At 50.3% G+C, this 18,510-nt stretch overlaps 1 protein-coding gene across 1 annotated transcript in view; it reads right to left on the bottom strand.

Moving 5' to 3' along the window:
• Positions 1-4,688: 4,688 nt before the first annotated feature.
• The window catches only part of LOC104675305 (leukocyte-associated immunoglobulin-like receptor 1), a 75,594-nt gene continuing 61,772 nt past the window's right edge, over positions 4,689-18,510 (bottom strand). Inside the window, exons 2-11 of the mRNA XM_030913751.1 lie at positions 17,810-17,861; positions 17,028-17,063; positions 12,267-12,560; positions 11,368-11,418; positions 8,320-8,358; positions 7,563-7,691; positions 7,426-7,468; positions 7,300-7,337; positions 7,029-7,081; positions 4,689-6,491 (exon numbers count right to left, since the gene is read on the bottom strand). Coding sequence (XP_030769611.1) covers positions 6,345-6,491; positions 7,029-7,081; positions 7,300-7,337; positions 7,426-7,468; positions 7,563-7,691; positions 8,320-8,358; positions 11,368-11,418; positions 12,267-12,560; positions 17,028-17,063; positions 17,810-17,861 — 882 coding nt within the window. The 3' untranslated portion in view covers positions 4,689-6,344. The remainder of the gene's footprint in view (positions 6,492-7,028; positions 7,082-7,299; positions 7,338-7,425; positions 7,469-7,562; positions 7,692-8,319; positions 8,359-11,367; positions 11,419-12,266; positions 12,561-17,027; positions 17,064-17,809; positions 17,862-18,510) is intronic.

Here is an 18,510-nt window from a genome sequence, read left to right as displayed (position 1 = left end):
GGCTGGCAATGACCTTCCATGCAAAGAGCCATCCCCAAGAGGATAGGATGGACCAAGAATTAGGAACAAGCAGAGAAGGACTTGAGACTTTTTAGGGTCACAGGTGAGAGTGACTGGCAGAGGCCATGGGTACAGGAGGTCTCCCAACAGAGCTGGGGTCCTGGGGGAAGGCACTCCCTTCTGGTTCTTGGGGTCAGCAAGGTGTGGTCTGATAGAGATGGAGGGCAGGTTCACACTGTTGGCTGTGGTGTCCTCCTGGGATCAGGTGGCCTAAGCCTCTCCAAGGGCACAGACCTGTGGGTTTCCCCAAACCTCACTCTCAAGCCCAGGAGAGACCCAGTCCCAGTAGTCACAACTCTTCAAGAAGACGAAAATGAAGCTCTTGCGTCAGTGATCCCTCCATGAATCAAGGCCCATGAGCTTTGTGATTCTTGGTCTAAACCCTCCTCCCCAACACCTGCCCAGGCTCTATGTTCTCCCTTCACATAGACACTCTCCTTGACCATGCTCGACTCAGGCTCCTCTGAGCTCCCTTTATGAATGAGCCTGACTTCTGGGCTTCTATGTTTATCTCTGCGTTACCCAATTTTAGTAAGAATTGCAACTGTTTTCCAATTCTTACTTAAGAAAGAATCCTGCAGAGTCAGTTTAACTCTAGATATCTGATCACCCTTAATCAGATGGTTCACAGGTAAGAACCCTTATTCTCCATCAGCGTCAGCTGATGTCTGGCCGCCTTGGCCTGCCTTCAGCAAGAATCCTGCTGGGTCGGTTTAGCCAGCGTCTTCTTAACCCCTGAGGACTTCTCTTAGCAATTTTCCACTTACGGACCCCGCTCACCCTGCTCCACGGTTACAAATTCCCACTTTTCCTGTTCTACTCAGAGTTGAATCCTGTCTCTTTCCCACACTGTGTGATTCCATCACCGTGGTCCCTGGACCTACAGCAATAGTCCTGAACAAAGTCCTCCTTACTGTGCCTTAACAAGTGACACTGGATCTTTTTTTTCTTCAACACCCTGCCCAGCTGGTCCAACAGTCTGGGAAAGGGAAGTCTGGACCCCTGGCCTCTGCTCTAGACAGAAGCCGAGAAGTGGTCTGCAGATCACGGTGCTGTGATTGTCACTCTGGGCATCTCTCACGCGCTCGGGGCATCTCAGTTCCATGGTGGGAACCACTGTCCTCAGAAAAAGCTGTTTTCTTTCTGTGTGAAAGTAACCACCCGAATCCCCAAGGAAACAGGAAGAAAAAGGTCGGCAACAAAATACCTATTAAAATTCTCCACATTTTGGCTGGGCACAGTGGCTCATGCCTGTAATCCCAGCACTTTGGGAGGCTAAGGTGGGGTAGATCACTTGAGGTCAGGAGTTTGAGACCAGCCTGGCCAACATGGTGAAACCCCGTCTCTACTAAAAATACAAAAATTTGCCGGGCGTGGTAGCACATGCCTGTAATCCCAGCACTTTGGGAGGCTAAGGTGGGGTAGATCACTTGAGGTCAGGAGTTTGAGACCAGCCTGGCCAACATGGTGAAACCCTGTCACTACTAAAAATACAAAAATTTGCCAGGCGTGGTAGCACATGCCTGTAATCCCAGCTACTCTACTCAGGAGACTGAGGCAGGAGAATCGCTTGAACCTGGGAGGTGGAGGTTGCAATGAGCCGAGATCACATCACTGCACTCCAGCCTGGGTGACAGAGCAAGACGCCATCTCAAAAAAAAAAATTCTCCACATGCAAAGAAACTGAAACACAGCCCATACATAGCGCCACTGACTCCCTATCAAATGTGAAACATTTTTAAATGATGTTTCTCCACATGGGAAAGGCTGGTGGGGAGAGAAAGGGACAGGGCATACTATCACACAAACCAAGCATTTTTCAGGAGGGTGTGCAGTGTGGGATGTGCTACAAACTATGAGGGCTCATTGCAGATGTGCAACAGAGGGAGGGATGCTTCTGGTGAATTTTTAAGAGAACAAGCAGTTTATAAAAAAGCCTGCAAAATATTGATCCTGTTGAGGGGGGGGAAAGCCTATTATATATGCATGATAAAACAGAAAAATAAAAATAGTCAACATTTACCTGGCATTTTCGATGGAACAGACTCTGGTTTATTTCACTGAAGCATCATCAAAAATCTAATGAATCGTATTTCTTTCCTTGGGTAGCTAATACCTGAGGAGTTAAATAGCACTGCTTGCCAGCGAGAATTCCATCCTTGTATGTGTCGGTGTGGGTTTGTGTGTGTTTGTGCAACAGCTCATGGTGCACTCAGTTCAACGGAAGAAATACGTCTTCTATGGGCCGGGTGGGGTGGCTCAAGCCTGTAATCCCAGCACTTTGGGAGGCTGAGGCGGGCAGATCACAAGGTCAAGAGATCGAGATCATCCTGCCTAACACAGTGAAACCCCGTCTCTACTAAAAATCCAGAAATGTAGCCGGGCAAGGTGCCGGGCGCCTGGAGTCCCAGCTACTCAGGAGGCTGAGGCAGGAGAATGGCGTGAACTCAGGAGCAGAGCTTGCAGTGAGCAGAGTTTGTGCCACTGCACTCCAGCCTGGGCGACAGAGCAAGACTCCATCTCAAAAAATAAAAATAAATAAAAATAAAATAAAAAGGAAGTATGTCTTCTATCATTGATGTCACTCTTCCTCATAAGTTGCCCCTGGTGAACACACACACACACACAGTCCTTGGAGTTTACACTCAGCCCTTCACAATCATTTTTCACTTTCTTTAGTATGATTTCATCTTCCCAGTTTCCATCTCTCCTGAGCTCCTTCCCAGGGTAGTGTCCAATATGGAGGAAGCAGGGGTCAAAGGTGATGCTTGGGACAGTGGTTCTATGCCCTCCTGCTGGCCTTTGGGCTTTGGGTCTGAGCTGAGTGGGGTCTGTGGGGTTTGCTTACTAGATTGTGGGGCTACCCCACTGATGTCTGTACCTGATGGCCACGGGTCCTTCCTTCCTCTCTCTGCTCCCTCAAGGCCTGGGGACCCTTCTTGTTGACTCAATGTCCACTTAGTCCCAGGGATTCAGGGACATCTGTGAGTATCTGCTGCTGCCCCATCTGGCCCAAGCGAGGCCTCTCCTCCCCTCCGTGTTGGGCCCCACTGCAGCCCCCTGATGTTCACCCCCAGGACACTCCTCAGGGGAACTGGGGTGGGGTCATGATCATAGGGTGGGCCTTCCCTCTCTGCCTGGCCGCGCTGCACCACCAGGTGGGTTAAACGTGGCTCCTCCTCCAGGTGGGCTTGGGGACTGTGGAGCAGGAAGGACATCCCCTCCACACAGCAGTGTCCCCAGACCCATCACCCTGAGTCCCAACCCCTGCATTGCGCACATTGGAGGATCCAGAAGAAAAGATGAGTTGCTGCCTCTGCTCTTCTTTCCTCTCCCTGGACCCCTCCTCTTTCCACCAATCCCCACCCAAGAACAGTTGGGTGCTTGTGTTTAATTTCCCCTAAACTATGGCTGCCCTGCTTTTCACTGCGGCCTCACTGACTGGAATTTCTGCACTTCCTTACACTGGAACAGGTACTGGGGTCTGCTCAGCCCTCCTGTGCTCTGCAGGGGTAGAAAAATTCACACATCTTCTCTCTGCTAAGGTCAGGCTGGCCAACCTTTGCTGAAGGCCTCATTTACCCACCTGTCCACCTCAGGGTCCAAGCCAAACACACAAGACGTGATGGGAGAAAATACTGCACTAATAGTTGAAAACCAACCAGAGAGAAGACAGACAGAGATACATAGATGCAGAGACACGCACACCAGAGAGAGAGAGAGAGAGAGAGAGAGAGAGAGAGAGCGCAAGGAGAATGTGTCCCACGTGAAGAACAGAGAAAATCAGTCATCATGTAACAGAAGAAAGCAAAAATAAAGAGCACACGTCTAGGAAACAGATCCTGGAAGGAAATTAAACTTGAGCACACATAGAAAATTAAAACTCAGTACAAATTAAAATTTGAGAGTATGGCAGGGCAGAAACCTCTCAGCACGGTGAGCTGCAGCCTGTCCTGGAGTTCAGGAACCCCATATGGTGGGCAGCCCCTGCCCCTGAGACCTGGCTGACCTTGGAGAGGTTGCTCCATGTCTCAGTCCATAGTTTCTCCAAGAAAAAGGGGGAGAATAATAAGGCATGCTGAGGGCAGTGTATACAAGGACTTAATGTGTCATTATTTGTGTACAACTAAATTAGCAATTGCCCCATAGAAAGAGCTGGCTGAGCTTTTGTTGAAGTTTTTAAAATTATATATATCGGCCAGGCGCGGTGGCTCACGCCTGTAATCCCAGCACTTTGGGAGGCCAATGCGGGCGGATCACCTGAGGTCAGGAGTTCCAGACCAGCCTGGCCAAGATGATGAAACCCCGTCTCTACTAAAAATACAAAAATTAGCTGGGTGTGATGGCAGGCACCTGTAGTCCCAGGTACTCGGCAGGCTGAGGCAGGAGAATTGCTTGAACCCTGGAGGTGGAGGTTGCAGTGAGCCGAGATCACACCACTGCCCTCCAGCCTGGGCGACAAAGCGAGACTCCATCTCAAAAAAAAAAATTATATATATCTATATGTATTATATATTATATGTAAATATATAATATATATTATTTATTTATATTTGTTTATTAAATATATATTTACTTTATATATAATGTGTATTTTATGTATGTATTATATATGGATAATTTTTTAACTATCCTTCTTGTAAAGGCCGGCAAGTGCCTTTTCTGTTTTTGTTTTGGTTCCGGTTTTCCGGGATTTTTGGATATTCTTCCTGCTCATTGATAGATCATAACAGTCTGTTTTAGAGGGTAGAATGTGATGGTCTGATAGTTGTTTACCTGTGCAGTCCTTTCCAGGCAGGGCCGCACCAGAAGCCGTGCCCGTTTGAGTCGCCACTTCAGGCTTGGCACTGTTTTATTTTGTTTTCTTTTGTTTTGTTACATTTTGTTTTGTTTTTAAAGATAAACACAAATTAACTCAGAGATCCTCTCCCCCTCTGGTGACTCACAGAGTAATTTCCTGTTTTAATCTGAGCTGGGAGACCACATGAGACCACACAAGTGGGCGGAGACATGGATATGCCTCATCCAGCAGTGGATTCAGGGCTCTCTCGGGACACGTGAGCGTGTGGGCATGCTGTGTGCACGTGTGAGTGTACACATGCTTGTGCGTGTGTGTGAAGCTTTGGGCAGGTGAGGTCAGCTCTCTGTCTGCACCCACCCACGCGTCCCTCAGACACCTCCCTCATTCATCCCTGAAACACAGGCTCCATCTGAAAGCACTGACACCAACTCTGAGTCCTGTGATGAGCAAGTTCAGGAGGTCTTGGGTACGGCACGGGTGAGGACGACTGTGCTCATTAATTTGATTATGGCGATCTTTGCGCAACGTGTATCAAATTATCCCATTGTACACCCGGAATATATGCAATCTTGGTCCACTCAATTTTAAAATGAAAACGCTGACACCTCCTTTGTAAGTCCTGTTTCCCTCACTCAGTTTTGAACAACTGTGAAGGCAGAGACTCAGCCCAAGTGGCCTGTGCACCCAGGACCAGGCACCGGGCAGCCAGGTGTGATGTCTTCAGAATTATTTACAGATGCACAGAGTAAAGTATGACCTAGAGAACCAGGCTTAGCTCTCAGCTGTAAATGTATAGCACTGTCTCAAGGTTAGCTCTTCACTTCTAGGAAGGTCTTTGGGGTCAGAAGAGCAGATCATTCCAACAAAGTCTCTGGGGTCATTGGAGATTCACAGGAGACACCTAGGACCAGCTGGGAGACTGCATCACCGCTCATCAGATCAGCTGGGTGTTTGTAGCTGGGTCTCTGGAGACAATCTGTGGCTGGGTTTCTGAAAATAGCCAGGTGACTATAGCTGGGTCTCTGAAAACAGTCAGGTGAATAAAGCTGGGTCTCTAGAAACAGCCAGACAACTGCAGCTGGGTCTCTAGAAACAGTCACACTGTAGCTGTGTCTCTAGAAAAGCCAGACAACTGTAGCTGGAGCTCTAGAGATAGCCAGACAATTGTAGATGGGTCTCTGGAAACAGCTAGCTGATTAGAGCTTCATTTCTAGAAGTAGTCAGGTGTATGTATCTGGGTCTCTAGAATCAGTGGCAACACAATCTATTCAAGGAGCTGGTCAATTGTAGAAAGAACCACCTGGTTAAGGAAACTTCTGGATGCTGGTTAGAAAACTCGTCTCCAGCTCATGTCTCCAGGACAGCTGTCTGGCTCGCTTTCCAGACGATGATGAATCCAAAAGGAAGCCTTCCAAATGGCCACTTCAGGCTTTTCCTAGAGTGACTTTATATCCTCAGGTGCAGAGGTCAGGTGGGCCTGGGGTCAGTGTCTGGCAATGGCTGCATACGTGCAGGACTCAGCCATGGGCTCTGTGGACTGTGGGGACCCAGCTTGGGCTGTCCTCCGTGTGAGGGCCCAGTGGTCCAGCTGAGCATACGTCACCTCCTGGGAACTCCCTGCAGCCGGGGCCTGGGAGAGAGAGACCCAGGGTGAGGGAGTGCCTGGTGGAGGGTGAGGTGAGGGGCTGTGGGGCTGGAGGGCTGTGGCGGCCATCTCCATGGGCCCCGAGGACCCTCTCCTGAAATTGCATCCGTGTGAAGAGCCCTCCCACAGGGTATTAGGGTTGGTCTACGTGACAATGAACAAGGCAGAAGGGAAGACTCCTGACTTCCAAGCTGAGGTAAAAGACATTGTGCTTCTGCCCCTCCCCACCACCCATCCTTGGATTCCTCCCTCTGGGGGAATCCGGGGTGTGGAGAGGCCCCTGTGAGAGGAACAGAGGTTTCCTGCCCACAGCCATGGGAGTGAGTGTCTTGGACGTGGATCCTCAGCCCACGGGAGCCTTCAGATGCACACAGCCCTGGGCGACCTCTCGACAGCAACCTCAGGACAGGCCATGAGCCGGAACCGCCCAGCTGAGCCACTCCTGAATTCCTGACCCAATGAACTGAGATTTTTTTAAGCTGTTAAATGTGGGGAACTTGAATAACTAGGAGGAAGGCTCACCGAGGTGTCCGTCTCTCTGTCCTTCTCAGGAAGTCCCTTGACTGTGGCCTTGTCTGGGAGAGGAAATACATGGCCAGTTTTCTGGGAAGGATGTCACAAGGCAAATCTGCCTGAGAACCCCCAGCTTCAGTTGACATCCTGCACCCAAGCTATAATACAACCTTCTAGAATGTTCCCAAAGATTCTTCCCTCCGCCCCCCACATTGCATCTGGATTGGCAAGAAGTTCCCACTTCCCCATCTCAGGCCTGCCCCTCCTCCTCCCCCTTTACCTGCTGTCCTCTCTAGAACATCAACAGCCAGGTCGGGCCTGAGAGGAAAAATAAAAGTGAACCTCAGGGGCAGCCTGGGGGCAGAGGACTGGGTGGAGGTCCAGGACTCATTCCCAGGGGCCTCACCTCTGCTGTAGCTTCTGCTTCTCGTCCTTGCTTCTGGAGGGCCCTGAGGACAGTTGGGGTATGAATTAAGGAGACCTTCTTCCTAGCCTCTCCTGACAGCTTCCTCAGGTCACTCCACCCTGCCCTTGAGACCTTACCCTGCTTTATCTGATTCTGTCGATGGAGGAAAAAGAGGACCAGAAGGAGGAGACAAAAGAGGAAGACCACTGAGACCCCGATGAGAATATAAAGATGCTCAGCACTCAGGCCTTGGGAAGCAGGTGCATCTAAGAAAGACAGAAACAGGTTTTCAGCAGTGTGCATTTATTGAGCACCTACTGTATACCACACACATGACGTGTGCTTGTCATAGACGTACTAATATATAAAATCTCTCAGGTAAATAAGAGTGTTGCAGCAGGGGGCATGGTGGCTCCTGCATGTAATCCCAGCACTTTGGGTGGCCGAGGCGGGAGGACCACGAGGTCAAGAGATTGAGACCATCCTGGCCGACATGGTGAAGCCCCACCTCTACTAAAAATATAAAAATTAGCGAGGTGTGGTGGCACATGCCTGTAATCCCAGCTACTTGGGAGGCTGAGGCAGGAGAATCGCTTGAACCCGGGAGGTGGAGGAGGCAGTGAGCTGAGATCACGCCACTGCACTCCAACCTGGGCGACAGGGCGAGAGTCTGTCTCAAAAATCATCATCATCATCATCATCATCATCATCCTGCAGCACAGGGATCGTTAACCCCTTCCTCCACCACGGGGGTCCTGAGTGCTGGGGTCCTCTGTACAGGGACACAGCCGGCCATTAGCAGAGCAGGAATCTGATCAACCCCAAAGCCTGACCTCTTTCTCCTTCCCCAAGAGGCACACACCAGGCTTATGCTCCATGGCCCTCATCACTCACGATCATTGTGACTGTCGTCCAACGGCCTCTGCGTGGGTCCTGTGAGGGAGGAATCAGAAGGAGGAGGAGTTAGAATCCTGAGCTGGACAGAGAAGGCTCTGAGTCCTCCCACATCCGCTGTGGGGATCTCTCTTCACTCCCCAGGACCCTGACCGCTCCTTCTAGACCAGCACCGACCAGCAGAGTCTTCTGTGATAATGGAAACTTTCTACATCTACTGTCCAGTATGAGAGTCACACGTAGCGATTGATATTTAAATTTATCCAAAGTTGAATGGTGTGAGAAGCCAGCTGCACTGTCTGCACCTGGAGGCCTTAGTGACCCCACATGCCTGATGCCATCCCTACTGGACGGTGCAGATACAGCGTGTTTCCTGGGCGTGAAGCTGTGGTAGACGTCGCTGCTCTCTGCCCTCCGCGGATCTAGGAAGAGACCAACCACCCGTAACAAGAAGAAGGGAGACCTTCCCTCCCTGACCTCCTTCTGGGTTCCCACCAGAGTGCAAGAATCCCCGTGTCTGATTTTATCTGCCCTCGCAGCAACCCCCTGATGGGGAGGTAACCCGCCCTCCTGTGGGAAGAACCCAAGACCGGATGTGCTCCTGTTTCCTGAAGCCCTGCAGCTAGCGGGCGAGTGTGTGCAGCACCACCCAGGCTCCCTGCGCAGCGCATTGCGGGCCCGCCCGTCATCTCCTCTTGAACATTCACCCTCCTCTGCACAGTGCACGCCACTACCCAATTCACAGGTGACAAAATGGGGTCCTGCAGGCTCCCCCAAACCCAGGGTCCGAGGCCACGAGTCCCTCTTCCAGGAACAGCGGTCCCTCCCCTTCCCTGCTGCCGAGGCAGCATCTTCAATATCCTTCCAGAAAGGCAGACATTCTATTTTGGAGTGTCCTTCCCTCTTGCCTCGTCTACGGCCCAAGGTCCAGGACACTACCCATTGTTCTACACCATGACTTCCTGGGATTGGTCTTCATAACATCTGCCACCATTTAAAATGTGCAATATTACAGTTTTTATATTATTTATAGCTATATGTATCATGTATTATGCAAACATATAAAATATAACAAATATATATTTTAATTATGCAATCTTAGCATATACATTATAATTTAATGAATATAATGTTAATTGTATATGATTTATAATTACTTATAATATATGTTACATATATTCACTATAATGTATAATGTATAATGTTTATTACATATAAATATATAATTAAATATAAAATGTTTCCATTATAATTATAAACTATAAATAGATAATATATATTTATGTTTATACCTATGTTTATTAATTATAGCACCCGAAAGTTATTACACTATATATTGTAAATATAATATCTTTCATATAATATAGTATACATTATAGTGATCTGTGGTGATACATTAACATATCTTTATTATATAATTATGTTCCTTATATATGTAATATATGATGTGAACATATTTAATGTGATTGAAATGATAGATCTGAAATTCTCCATTGCAAATCATATCTTTTTATTTGTATATGCATGTATAGGCATCTGTGCATTTCTAATGCTCATTCTAATTATTTCTCCCCATTGAAGTTCACAAGACTGGAGGCCATTTCTCCTCATTCATGATGCGTCAAATCCGGAGCCTTCAGTGCCTGTCACAGTCCCTGTGAGGACAAAATACTTCCTCAGTATTAATAGCAGCACCCCTCCTTTGGGGCTTTCTAATCAGCACTGATGTCAGCGCCGTGGGTACCTGAACTCAAGTCTCCCCTAAACGGTTCTACCGGGACAGCTCTTTTATCGCCTGTGCTTCACGTGAGGAATTTGGGACACAGGAGGTTTGGGTGAGTCACTGTCAGGCATAGAGCCAGGGGGTGGCAGAACCACCGGGATTTGAACCATGAACCCAGCAATCTGGCTGCAGGAGGGTCTGTCCTCGCAAGCTTTATATGTCACTGCATGAAAGATGAGAGAGGAAAGAGGGAAGGAGAAGAGAGGGAGAGAAAGAGAGGCAAGATATTCCCACAGACAGAAGGCTAATAAAAACCAGACACTGGACTTGAACCAGGTCGGCTGGACTCAGGAGCACGTCCTGCTGTGCCCCGGCAGCCCAGGAGCCTCTGAGGGGGTCCGGATGGAGCACAGCATTGCTCTTCCCACCTCCCCGTGTGGCTTCAGCCCCTGGTCCCACCTGCCTGAGCTCACAGCCCGAGCCTCACAGGCCATCACTGGGTGACCAAGGATGACCACTCTGGTGATGGAAACCCAGGTGGAGAAGGGTCCGCGGATGTCTTATGACCCCGTGTCCTCCCCTGGGAGGTTCTGGTCACAGATCACAGGGGAAGATGGACAACTTGAGACCCAAGGACTTGGGGTAGCTTCTCTCCCATCACAGAGTCCAAGGCAGAGCCAGATGGAAGGGAGCCCCATGGCTTCATCCTGGTCACCGTTCACAGGCTCCGTCCCCTCCCTGTGGCACCCTCCTCCTCTTATGGGACCTTCCTCCACTGTTCAGGCCTCCCCCGGAGATCACAGAGCCAATAGGAGCATCACCGTCCCTCTCCGGGTGTCCCAGGTTGGAAGGTGAGTTCTAAGTCCCTCCATCAGGTGCAGAGCGGGGTGAATGGTGAGGCCACGCCCACAAGGGGGCAGCGTGGGGCTCGGGTGAGCCTGAAAGTCTGGGGTGGGGCTGCCCGGGTGGGTGGCCCCTGCCCCTGCCCCTTCATAGTCTTGTGACTTTAAGCAAGAAACTTTATGTTTTGCATATTAGAGAGGAGGAGGAGTTAGAGAATCAGACTAGTACCTCCCCCAGAGAGTGGTGTTTGCATTAAGTGCTTTCCACGGTTCGTGGCATGGAACGAGATTGCAATTACAGTACCATTGTTGCTATGGTCTCTAGGAGCATTAGCCACCTCCCAGAGCTGGGTGGGTGTCAGTCCCTTCCCGTGGCCTCCCTAGTCCTTGACTCCAAGCCCAGGGCCGAGGGCTGGACCCGGAGCTGCATCCCCAGCACAGATCCCCCTGTAATCCCTTCCGGCTGAGGACCCTGCTACTGACCAGCTGAGGAGCCGGGCTCTGTGACGGGGGAGTCCGTGTCTCCAGAGGTTTCTGTGAACAGAGGCAGGAGAAGGATTTAGAACCCGTCCCAACCAACCTGCCCTCCTCCACCCTGAGCCCCCGTCCAAAGGCCGCATGGCCATCAGGCAATCCCAGACAATGTCCCGAGACTCCTGAGAAAACGGGTCAGGGGACAGGAGGCTGGGGAGAGCCCCGCTGCTTGCCCCATTCTCCCTGGGGCTGCTCACTCCCTCTGCTCCTCCCACCACAAGCTCTGCTTGACCTCAGGGGACCTTTGAGGTCCTGGGGGGTCATGAAGGTGGGTTGGAGCCTCTCCGGTGGACTTTGACTCCAGGACATCTGGGGCTGAGCACACACAGGGGTGCGTGTGGTCACATACCAAAGGTTTTCCCAAAGCACTGTCCAGCCCTGACCAGGGGCCATCCCTGGGCCCTGTGCTCTGCCCAATGGGAGATGAACCACACCAGGAGGAGCACATTGCCTGGGGCAGGTTCTGGCTCAGTGGAAAGGAATAACAAGTGAGACCATCCATCCTGTGTGAAAAGACACTCATCCCCTTGCAGGGGGGTCGCCCCCTAATCTCTGGGAACCCACTCCCCACCCAGGCAAGCGGAGCCAGCTCTGAGCCCATTGGATGCTGGGGCTGAGTGTCCAGGCCATCCGTGGTGTTCAGAGGAGACCAGGGCTCCAGGGACCTAAGCAGGTGCGAGAAAAGAGGGGAGATGATGTGCACAGAGGGAGAGGGGGAGAGGAGGGCTTCGGGGTCAGGAGGAGGGCAAGGGAGGCCACAGAGAGAGGGCAGCAGCTGGGACAGGGTCCAGGGACCTGTGCTCGAGGGCTGAGCTGAGACTGGGGCAAGGCCCAAGTGACGTCCTCACCTTTCACCACCAGGTCCAGGTAGTCGCTGTGCTCAGACCATCGGGGTGTCTTATAATAGATGCAGCGATAAAGCCCGGCATTGGCTTCACTTACTGAGTCGATGCGGAATCTGGCCTCAGACTCAAATGGACCAAGTCGAAACACATTATAATTATCTTTGTACTCAGATCTATCCTCCCTCTCCAGGCGGAAGGCGTAAACGCCAACCGGGCCCCGGCACTGGAGGGTCACAGGCCTCCCCAGGGGGATCACGGTGCCTGGCTCAGCCGAGATGGAGGGTCTGGGCAGGGGCCCTAGGAGGGAAGCAGAGAAGGACCTCAGTGTCCACCGTAGGAAGTCACCATGCCACACATATCATTTTAGCATCACCCTTCAGTGATTTTAGCAATTTTATAGAGTTGTGCAGCCACGACCACAGCCCAGCCTTAGAACATCGCCACGCCTCCTGCACCTTCTACATGCGCGGGAATTCTCATCGCTGCAGAGTTATTTTCCCAGTTGACAATAAGGACCCTGAGACTTGCTCACAACTTGGGCCTTGCTCAGGGTCACATGGGAAGTGTCGGAGCAGCCTGGGGCCCCTCATGTCTGCTGCAGAGCCCAGGGCCACTTTCCAGGGGGATAGAGGGCGGGAGAGAGGCACAGGACGGGGATGACAGGGTCATTTGTGAAGGACAAGGGACAGGGAAGCGAGGGCTCTGGAGATGGCTCGTGCTGGGGCCTGAAGGGCACTGGCCGGTCCCCGGGTGAGACTGAGTGTGGGACGGGGGTTGCCAGGCTCCTGTGAGGGTCCGATGGGATGAGGGTGAAGCCCCCAGCCCTGACCCAGCCCTGACCCAGCCCTGATCTGCTCACAGCAGATGCCCAGCCCATGACAGGTCCCCATTGCTAATGCAGGTCTCTGTGGAGCCACCACCTCTGGGTTTTCCTCTATAGTTTCTACTTTCTCCTCAGCTGAATTTGCATTTCCTTGTTATTAAAGCTCCTGAAAACCCCTATTTATCTCAACTGGGCTTGGGGTGGAGGAGGAAGGGCAGGATTGATGTCCTGAAACAGGAAGGTTGTGTCAAAATTAGCAAAATCCCTGAGCAGGGCAGAGAGCTGGCAGGGCTTCAATTCGCTCATCCCGTCTTCACTCATTCTTTGTTATTGACAGATGAAAACTGCATATGTTGAAGGTGTACAACATGATGTGTTGGTACAGGTATACACTGTGGACTCGCTGAATCAAGCTAATTCATATAACCTTTGCAGAGTTAATTTTTGTAGTGAGAACATTTAAAATCTGCCTCTTAGTGATTTTCAAGCATACGATACATTGTGATTAACTCTAGTCCTTATGTTGCACAGTCCTGAATTTACTTTCCCTGTCTAGACGAAATTTTCTATCCTTCGACCAGCATCTCCTCAAACCCACCCATTTGTTCATTTTTCTTTCTTTCAACCGTATCTCAGTTACTTATCAACCGTTTAAAGACATTTTTCATGAGCTGCTAATTCCCCAAATGTGAGAAACACACACAGGGTGCCTGCCCTTCGGAGGTGGACGTCTAGAAGGGAGGACAGATACTGCTCGGAGAATTGTCCAAATCTGCAGCTACGAACTGCAGTAAGTTTCCTGTGGGTAAGCGCAGGAATCTAGGGGACAGGTGGGCGGTGGAGCTGACCTCCTCTGCAAAGTCAGGGGAAGCATTCTCTGAGCTGAACACTGAGGGAGGAGTAGAAACTACCTGAGCTGAGCAGACAGGTGACAGCAGGGCACGCAAAGTGGGAAAATCAGCCAGTCAATGTTCCTCAAAGGATACAAGGTTTCAGTTAGAGAGGAGAAGTAAATTCGAGAGGCATCATGTACAGCAAGGTGACTACAGTTAATAACAATGTATCACATTATTGGACATTGCTAATCGAGGTGATTCCAAGCGTTCTCACCACATAAAATGATTAGCACAGGAGGAATGCCTACGTTCCCCAGCTCGATGTAGCCATTCCACGCTGTGTGCAGAGGCCACAACATCATACTGGACATGACAAATATATGCAATTTTCATTGGTCAATTTTAAACTGAATTAATTAATTTTTGAAAATCAGACTGGCTCACACCTGTAATCCCAGCACTTTGGGAGGCCGAGGCGGGCGGATCACAAGGTCAGGAGATCGAGACCACGGTGAAACCCCGTCTCTACTAAAAATACAAAAAATTAGCCTTGTGCAGTGGCCGGCGCCTGTAGTCCCAGCTACTCAGGAGGCTGAGACAGGAGAATGGCGTGAACCCAGGAGGCGGAGCTTGCAGTGAGCCGAGATCGTGCCACTGTACTCCAGCCTGGGCGGCAGAGCCAGACTCTGTCTCAAAAAAAAAAAAAAAAAAATCAGACCAGGTGCCGGGTGTCTCACGCCTGTAATCCCAGTACTTTGGGAGGCCGAGACGGGCGGATCACCTGAGATCAGGAGTTCGAGACCAGCCTGATCAACATGGTGAATCCCCGTCTCCACTAAAAATACAAAAACATTAGCCAGGCACGGTGGCAGGCGCCTGTAATCCCAGCTACCTGGGAGGCTGAGGGAGGGAGAATTGCTTCAACCAGGGAGGCAGAGTTTGCAGTGAGCCAAGACCGAGCCATTGCACTCCAGCCTGGGTAACAAGAATGAAACACCATCTCAAAAAAAAAAAAAAAAAAATCAGCATGTGAGACAGCCCGATGTTGATCAGACTATGGAGTGTTTGAGAAAGCGAAAGAATCTGGAGGAATGTAGAGATGGGTGAGCCCAAAGGCACAGGGACAGGATGTGGCTGGGAAAATGGGCATGTATAGACCAAAGAGAGGTACACAGGTCTGATTCCATCTGAAGATAAACAGGGGAAGGGCACTGAGAAAAAAAAAAAAATTCATCCTACAATGAGATATTAAACAAAAATTTTTAAATACATTTAAAAACGGTGGAAAGTACAATGGTCATGTCTGTGCTTTTGCAAATCGCAACATCCGTGGGATCAGGAAGGGAGCGGGCAGCAGTGGCATGGACAGGCTAAGGCCGGCCTCGGGGAGCCACTGAGGGGAGAGCGGCCGTCACCCAAGGGGAGACACAGGAAAAGTCAGTAAAGAGAGAGGGGAAGATGAGAAAAATGTAGAGTGAAATCACCAGGACTGGGTGACACGATGCATCTAGGAGGATGGAGAAGAGATGGAATGTTCAGAGTCTGCCCTTTGTGACTGTCCAGTTCCCCATCAAGAACAGTGTGGGCTCGTCTGGGGAACACTGCCGGGTTCAGCCTTGGTGGTGTTGGGTTTGAATTCTCGTTGTAGAAATTGGTGTGTGGAGGTGACTCCTGCACTCCCAGGGTGACTGCAGAGCTACTCACGGTTGCCAAGACCTGGAAATAACCTGAGTGTCCACTGCCAAATGAATGGATGAGGAAAATGTGGTGTGTCTATGCAGTGGAATATTATTCAGCCCTAAAAAAGGAAGGACGTTGTATCATTTGCAACAACATGGATGAACCGGGGGACATTATGCTAAGTGAAATAAGCCAGGCACAGAAAAACAAATACCACATGTGGAATCTAAAAAAGTTCATCTCGGCCGGGAGTGGTGGCTCATACCTGTAATCCCAGCACTTCGTGAAGCCGAGGTGGGTGGATCACCTGAGGTCAGGAGTTCGAGACCAGCCTGGCCGACATGGTGAAACCCCATCTCTACTAAAAACACAAAAATTAGCCAGGCGTGGTGGCAGGCACCTGTAATCCCAGCTACTCGGGAGGCTGGTTCAGAGGCAGGAGAACTGCTTGAACGCAAGAGGTGGAGATTGCAGTCAGCCGAGATTGTGCCACTACACTCCAGCCTGGGTGACAGAGTGAGACTCCATCTCAAAACAAACAAACAAACAAAAAAGGTGATTTCACAGAGGTAGAGATTAGAATGATGATATTAGAGCCTGGAGATGGGGGGCTTGGGAGAGACACAGATCAAATGGTACAAAGTTTCAGTTAAACAAGAGGAGTAAGTGTTTGAGATCTATTGCATAGCAGGCTGACTATAGTTAATAATAACTTACGATATATTTCAAAATTGCTAAAAGTAGATTTTAAATGTTCTCGTCACTATAAGTATGTAATGTGATTGTTATGTTATTTAGCCTTATTTAATCTTTCCACAATGTTTACATACATTGTAACATCGCATGGTAACCCACAAATGTATACAATTATTTGTCGATTAAAAATAAGATTTTTGGCTGGGTGCAGTGGCTCATGCCTGTAATCCCAACACTGTGGGAGGCTGAGGCGGGCAGATCATAAGGTCAGGAGTTCGAGACCAGCCTGGCCAATATGGTCAAACCCCGTCTCTTCTAAAAATCCAAAAAAAAAAAAAAAATTAGCTAGGGGTGGTGGTGGGCACCTGTAATCCCAGCTACTCAGGAGGCTGAGGCAGGAGAATCACTTGAAACTGGGAGGCAGAGGTTGCAGTGAGCCAAGATTGTGAAACTGCATCCTAGTCTGGGTGATGGAGCAAGACTCCATCTCAAAAATAAAATAAAATAAAATATAAGAGTTTTGAAAATAAGAAAAGCAAAATATGACAGGTGGAGAATGAAGGAGTGAAAGGGGTGAGGGTTATGCATTTTACATTTGGAATAGTTTGCAATCTAGGGTGTACTTAAAGGGATCCCTCCAGGCCCTCTAAGCATCAACATCACTCCCACCCAGAACTGCCCTTGGGGTGCCAGAGGGGACAGGGAAGACGGGACGAAGGTGTGACTCACCCTCCTGCGTGTGGATCGTCTGGGCCAGGCAGAGCACTGGAAGAGAAGCCCCAGTGAGAAAAATGCCCACCACCCAGTCTCCTTACGGGGCTGCTATCAAAAGGGAGCTGGATGGAGCTGGGGGGCATTCAGCATTTCATCATGACCAAACCAACCCTCCTCGACATCACTATCTCAGTGTAATCCTTCTTGCTGCAAAATGGTTTCAAGATAAATCCCAAAGTCTCCTCTTCCAAAAAGGCTCCTGCTCCCCCAGCCCTTCTTTTTGGTGGTGTCGTTGGAGACGGAGTTTTCTTCTTGTCACCCAGGCTAGAGTGCAGTGGCGCGATCTCGGCTCACTGCAGCCTCCACTTCCTAGGTTCAAGCAATTCTCCTGCCTCAGCCTCCCGAGTAGCTGGGATTACAGGCGCCCGCCACGTCGCCCGGCTAATTTTTGTATTAGTAGAGATGGGGTTTCACCACGTTGGCCAGGCTGGTCTCAAACTCCTGACCTTACGATCCACCCGCCTCAGCCTCCCAAAGTGCTAGGATTACAGGCATGAGTACCGCGCCTGGCCCGCCAGCCCTTCTTAAAGCTGACCTCATCCCCACACCCAGGCCCCTGTTTTTAGGACAAGGTCTTCTCTGGTCAGACTTAGGCCCCGGGGAGAGCAGCAGGGCAGTCTTGGGGGAGGAGGACACTTTCCTCCCCAGAATCTTCTGCACTGGAGTCAGGCTTCAGCAGGGAACTTTCCAGACCTCCCGACCCCCTTTCCAGCCTCCCCGCTGCCTCCAGGACTCACCTAGGCCCAGGAGAGTGGTGGGGTAGCGAGACATGGCCCTGGTGCCAGAACTCTGCAGCAGACACAAGCAGACAGGATGCGCTGTCCAGGGGCCTCCTGCCTGTGGAGTTTCCACAGCAACTGCCTCACACAAGAGGGAGAGTTTTCTGCCCTGTTCCTTCCGCCCTTCCCACTAGTGAAAGGAGAGGGAGGGCCTTGGCTTCTGAAAAACGTTGCTTACCCGCATGATCGGATGACTCTAAACTAGTTACCTGATGTATCAGCCTCTTTCTAAATCTATGGGACAAGGCGGAGTAAAGGTCGGGCAACCAACTGACTTGGACGTCATCCCAACTCCACACGTTAACGACCACCGCTCTTGGGCAAGACGTGGCAAAACTAGAAGTCGACATTTCCTCGTATTTAAAACGAGAGTCATAGAAATCCTTCCCCAAGTTTTTAATATTGTGATCTCTGCTAAAATCCCAGCAAGGTATGTAATGCGTTAAGAAAAATCCTACAATGTGCCGAGCACGGTGGCTCACGCCTGTAATCCCAGAACTTTGGGAGGTTGAAACATTGTGCACTCACTCTAGAGAACAGTGAGGAGGTTCCTCAAAAAACTAAAAGTGGAGCTACTCTCTGGTTCAGTAATCAATCCCACTTCTGGGTCTACATTTCAAAGAAACAAATTCAGTGCGCAAAGGGCCGTCTGAACTCCC

Source organism: Rhinopithecus roxellana, chromosome 12 (assembly GCF_007565055.1).
Source record: "Rhinopithecus roxellana isolate Shanxi Qingling chromosome 12, ASM756505v1, whole genome shotgun sequence".
Classification (NCBI taxonomy): domain Eukaryota; kingdom Metazoa; phylum Chordata; class Mammalia; order Primates; family Cercopithecidae; genus Rhinopithecus; species Rhinopithecus roxellana.
The sequence above is the reverse complement of the archived record's forward strand: the minus strand, read 5'-3'. Positions and strand labels throughout refer to the sequence as shown.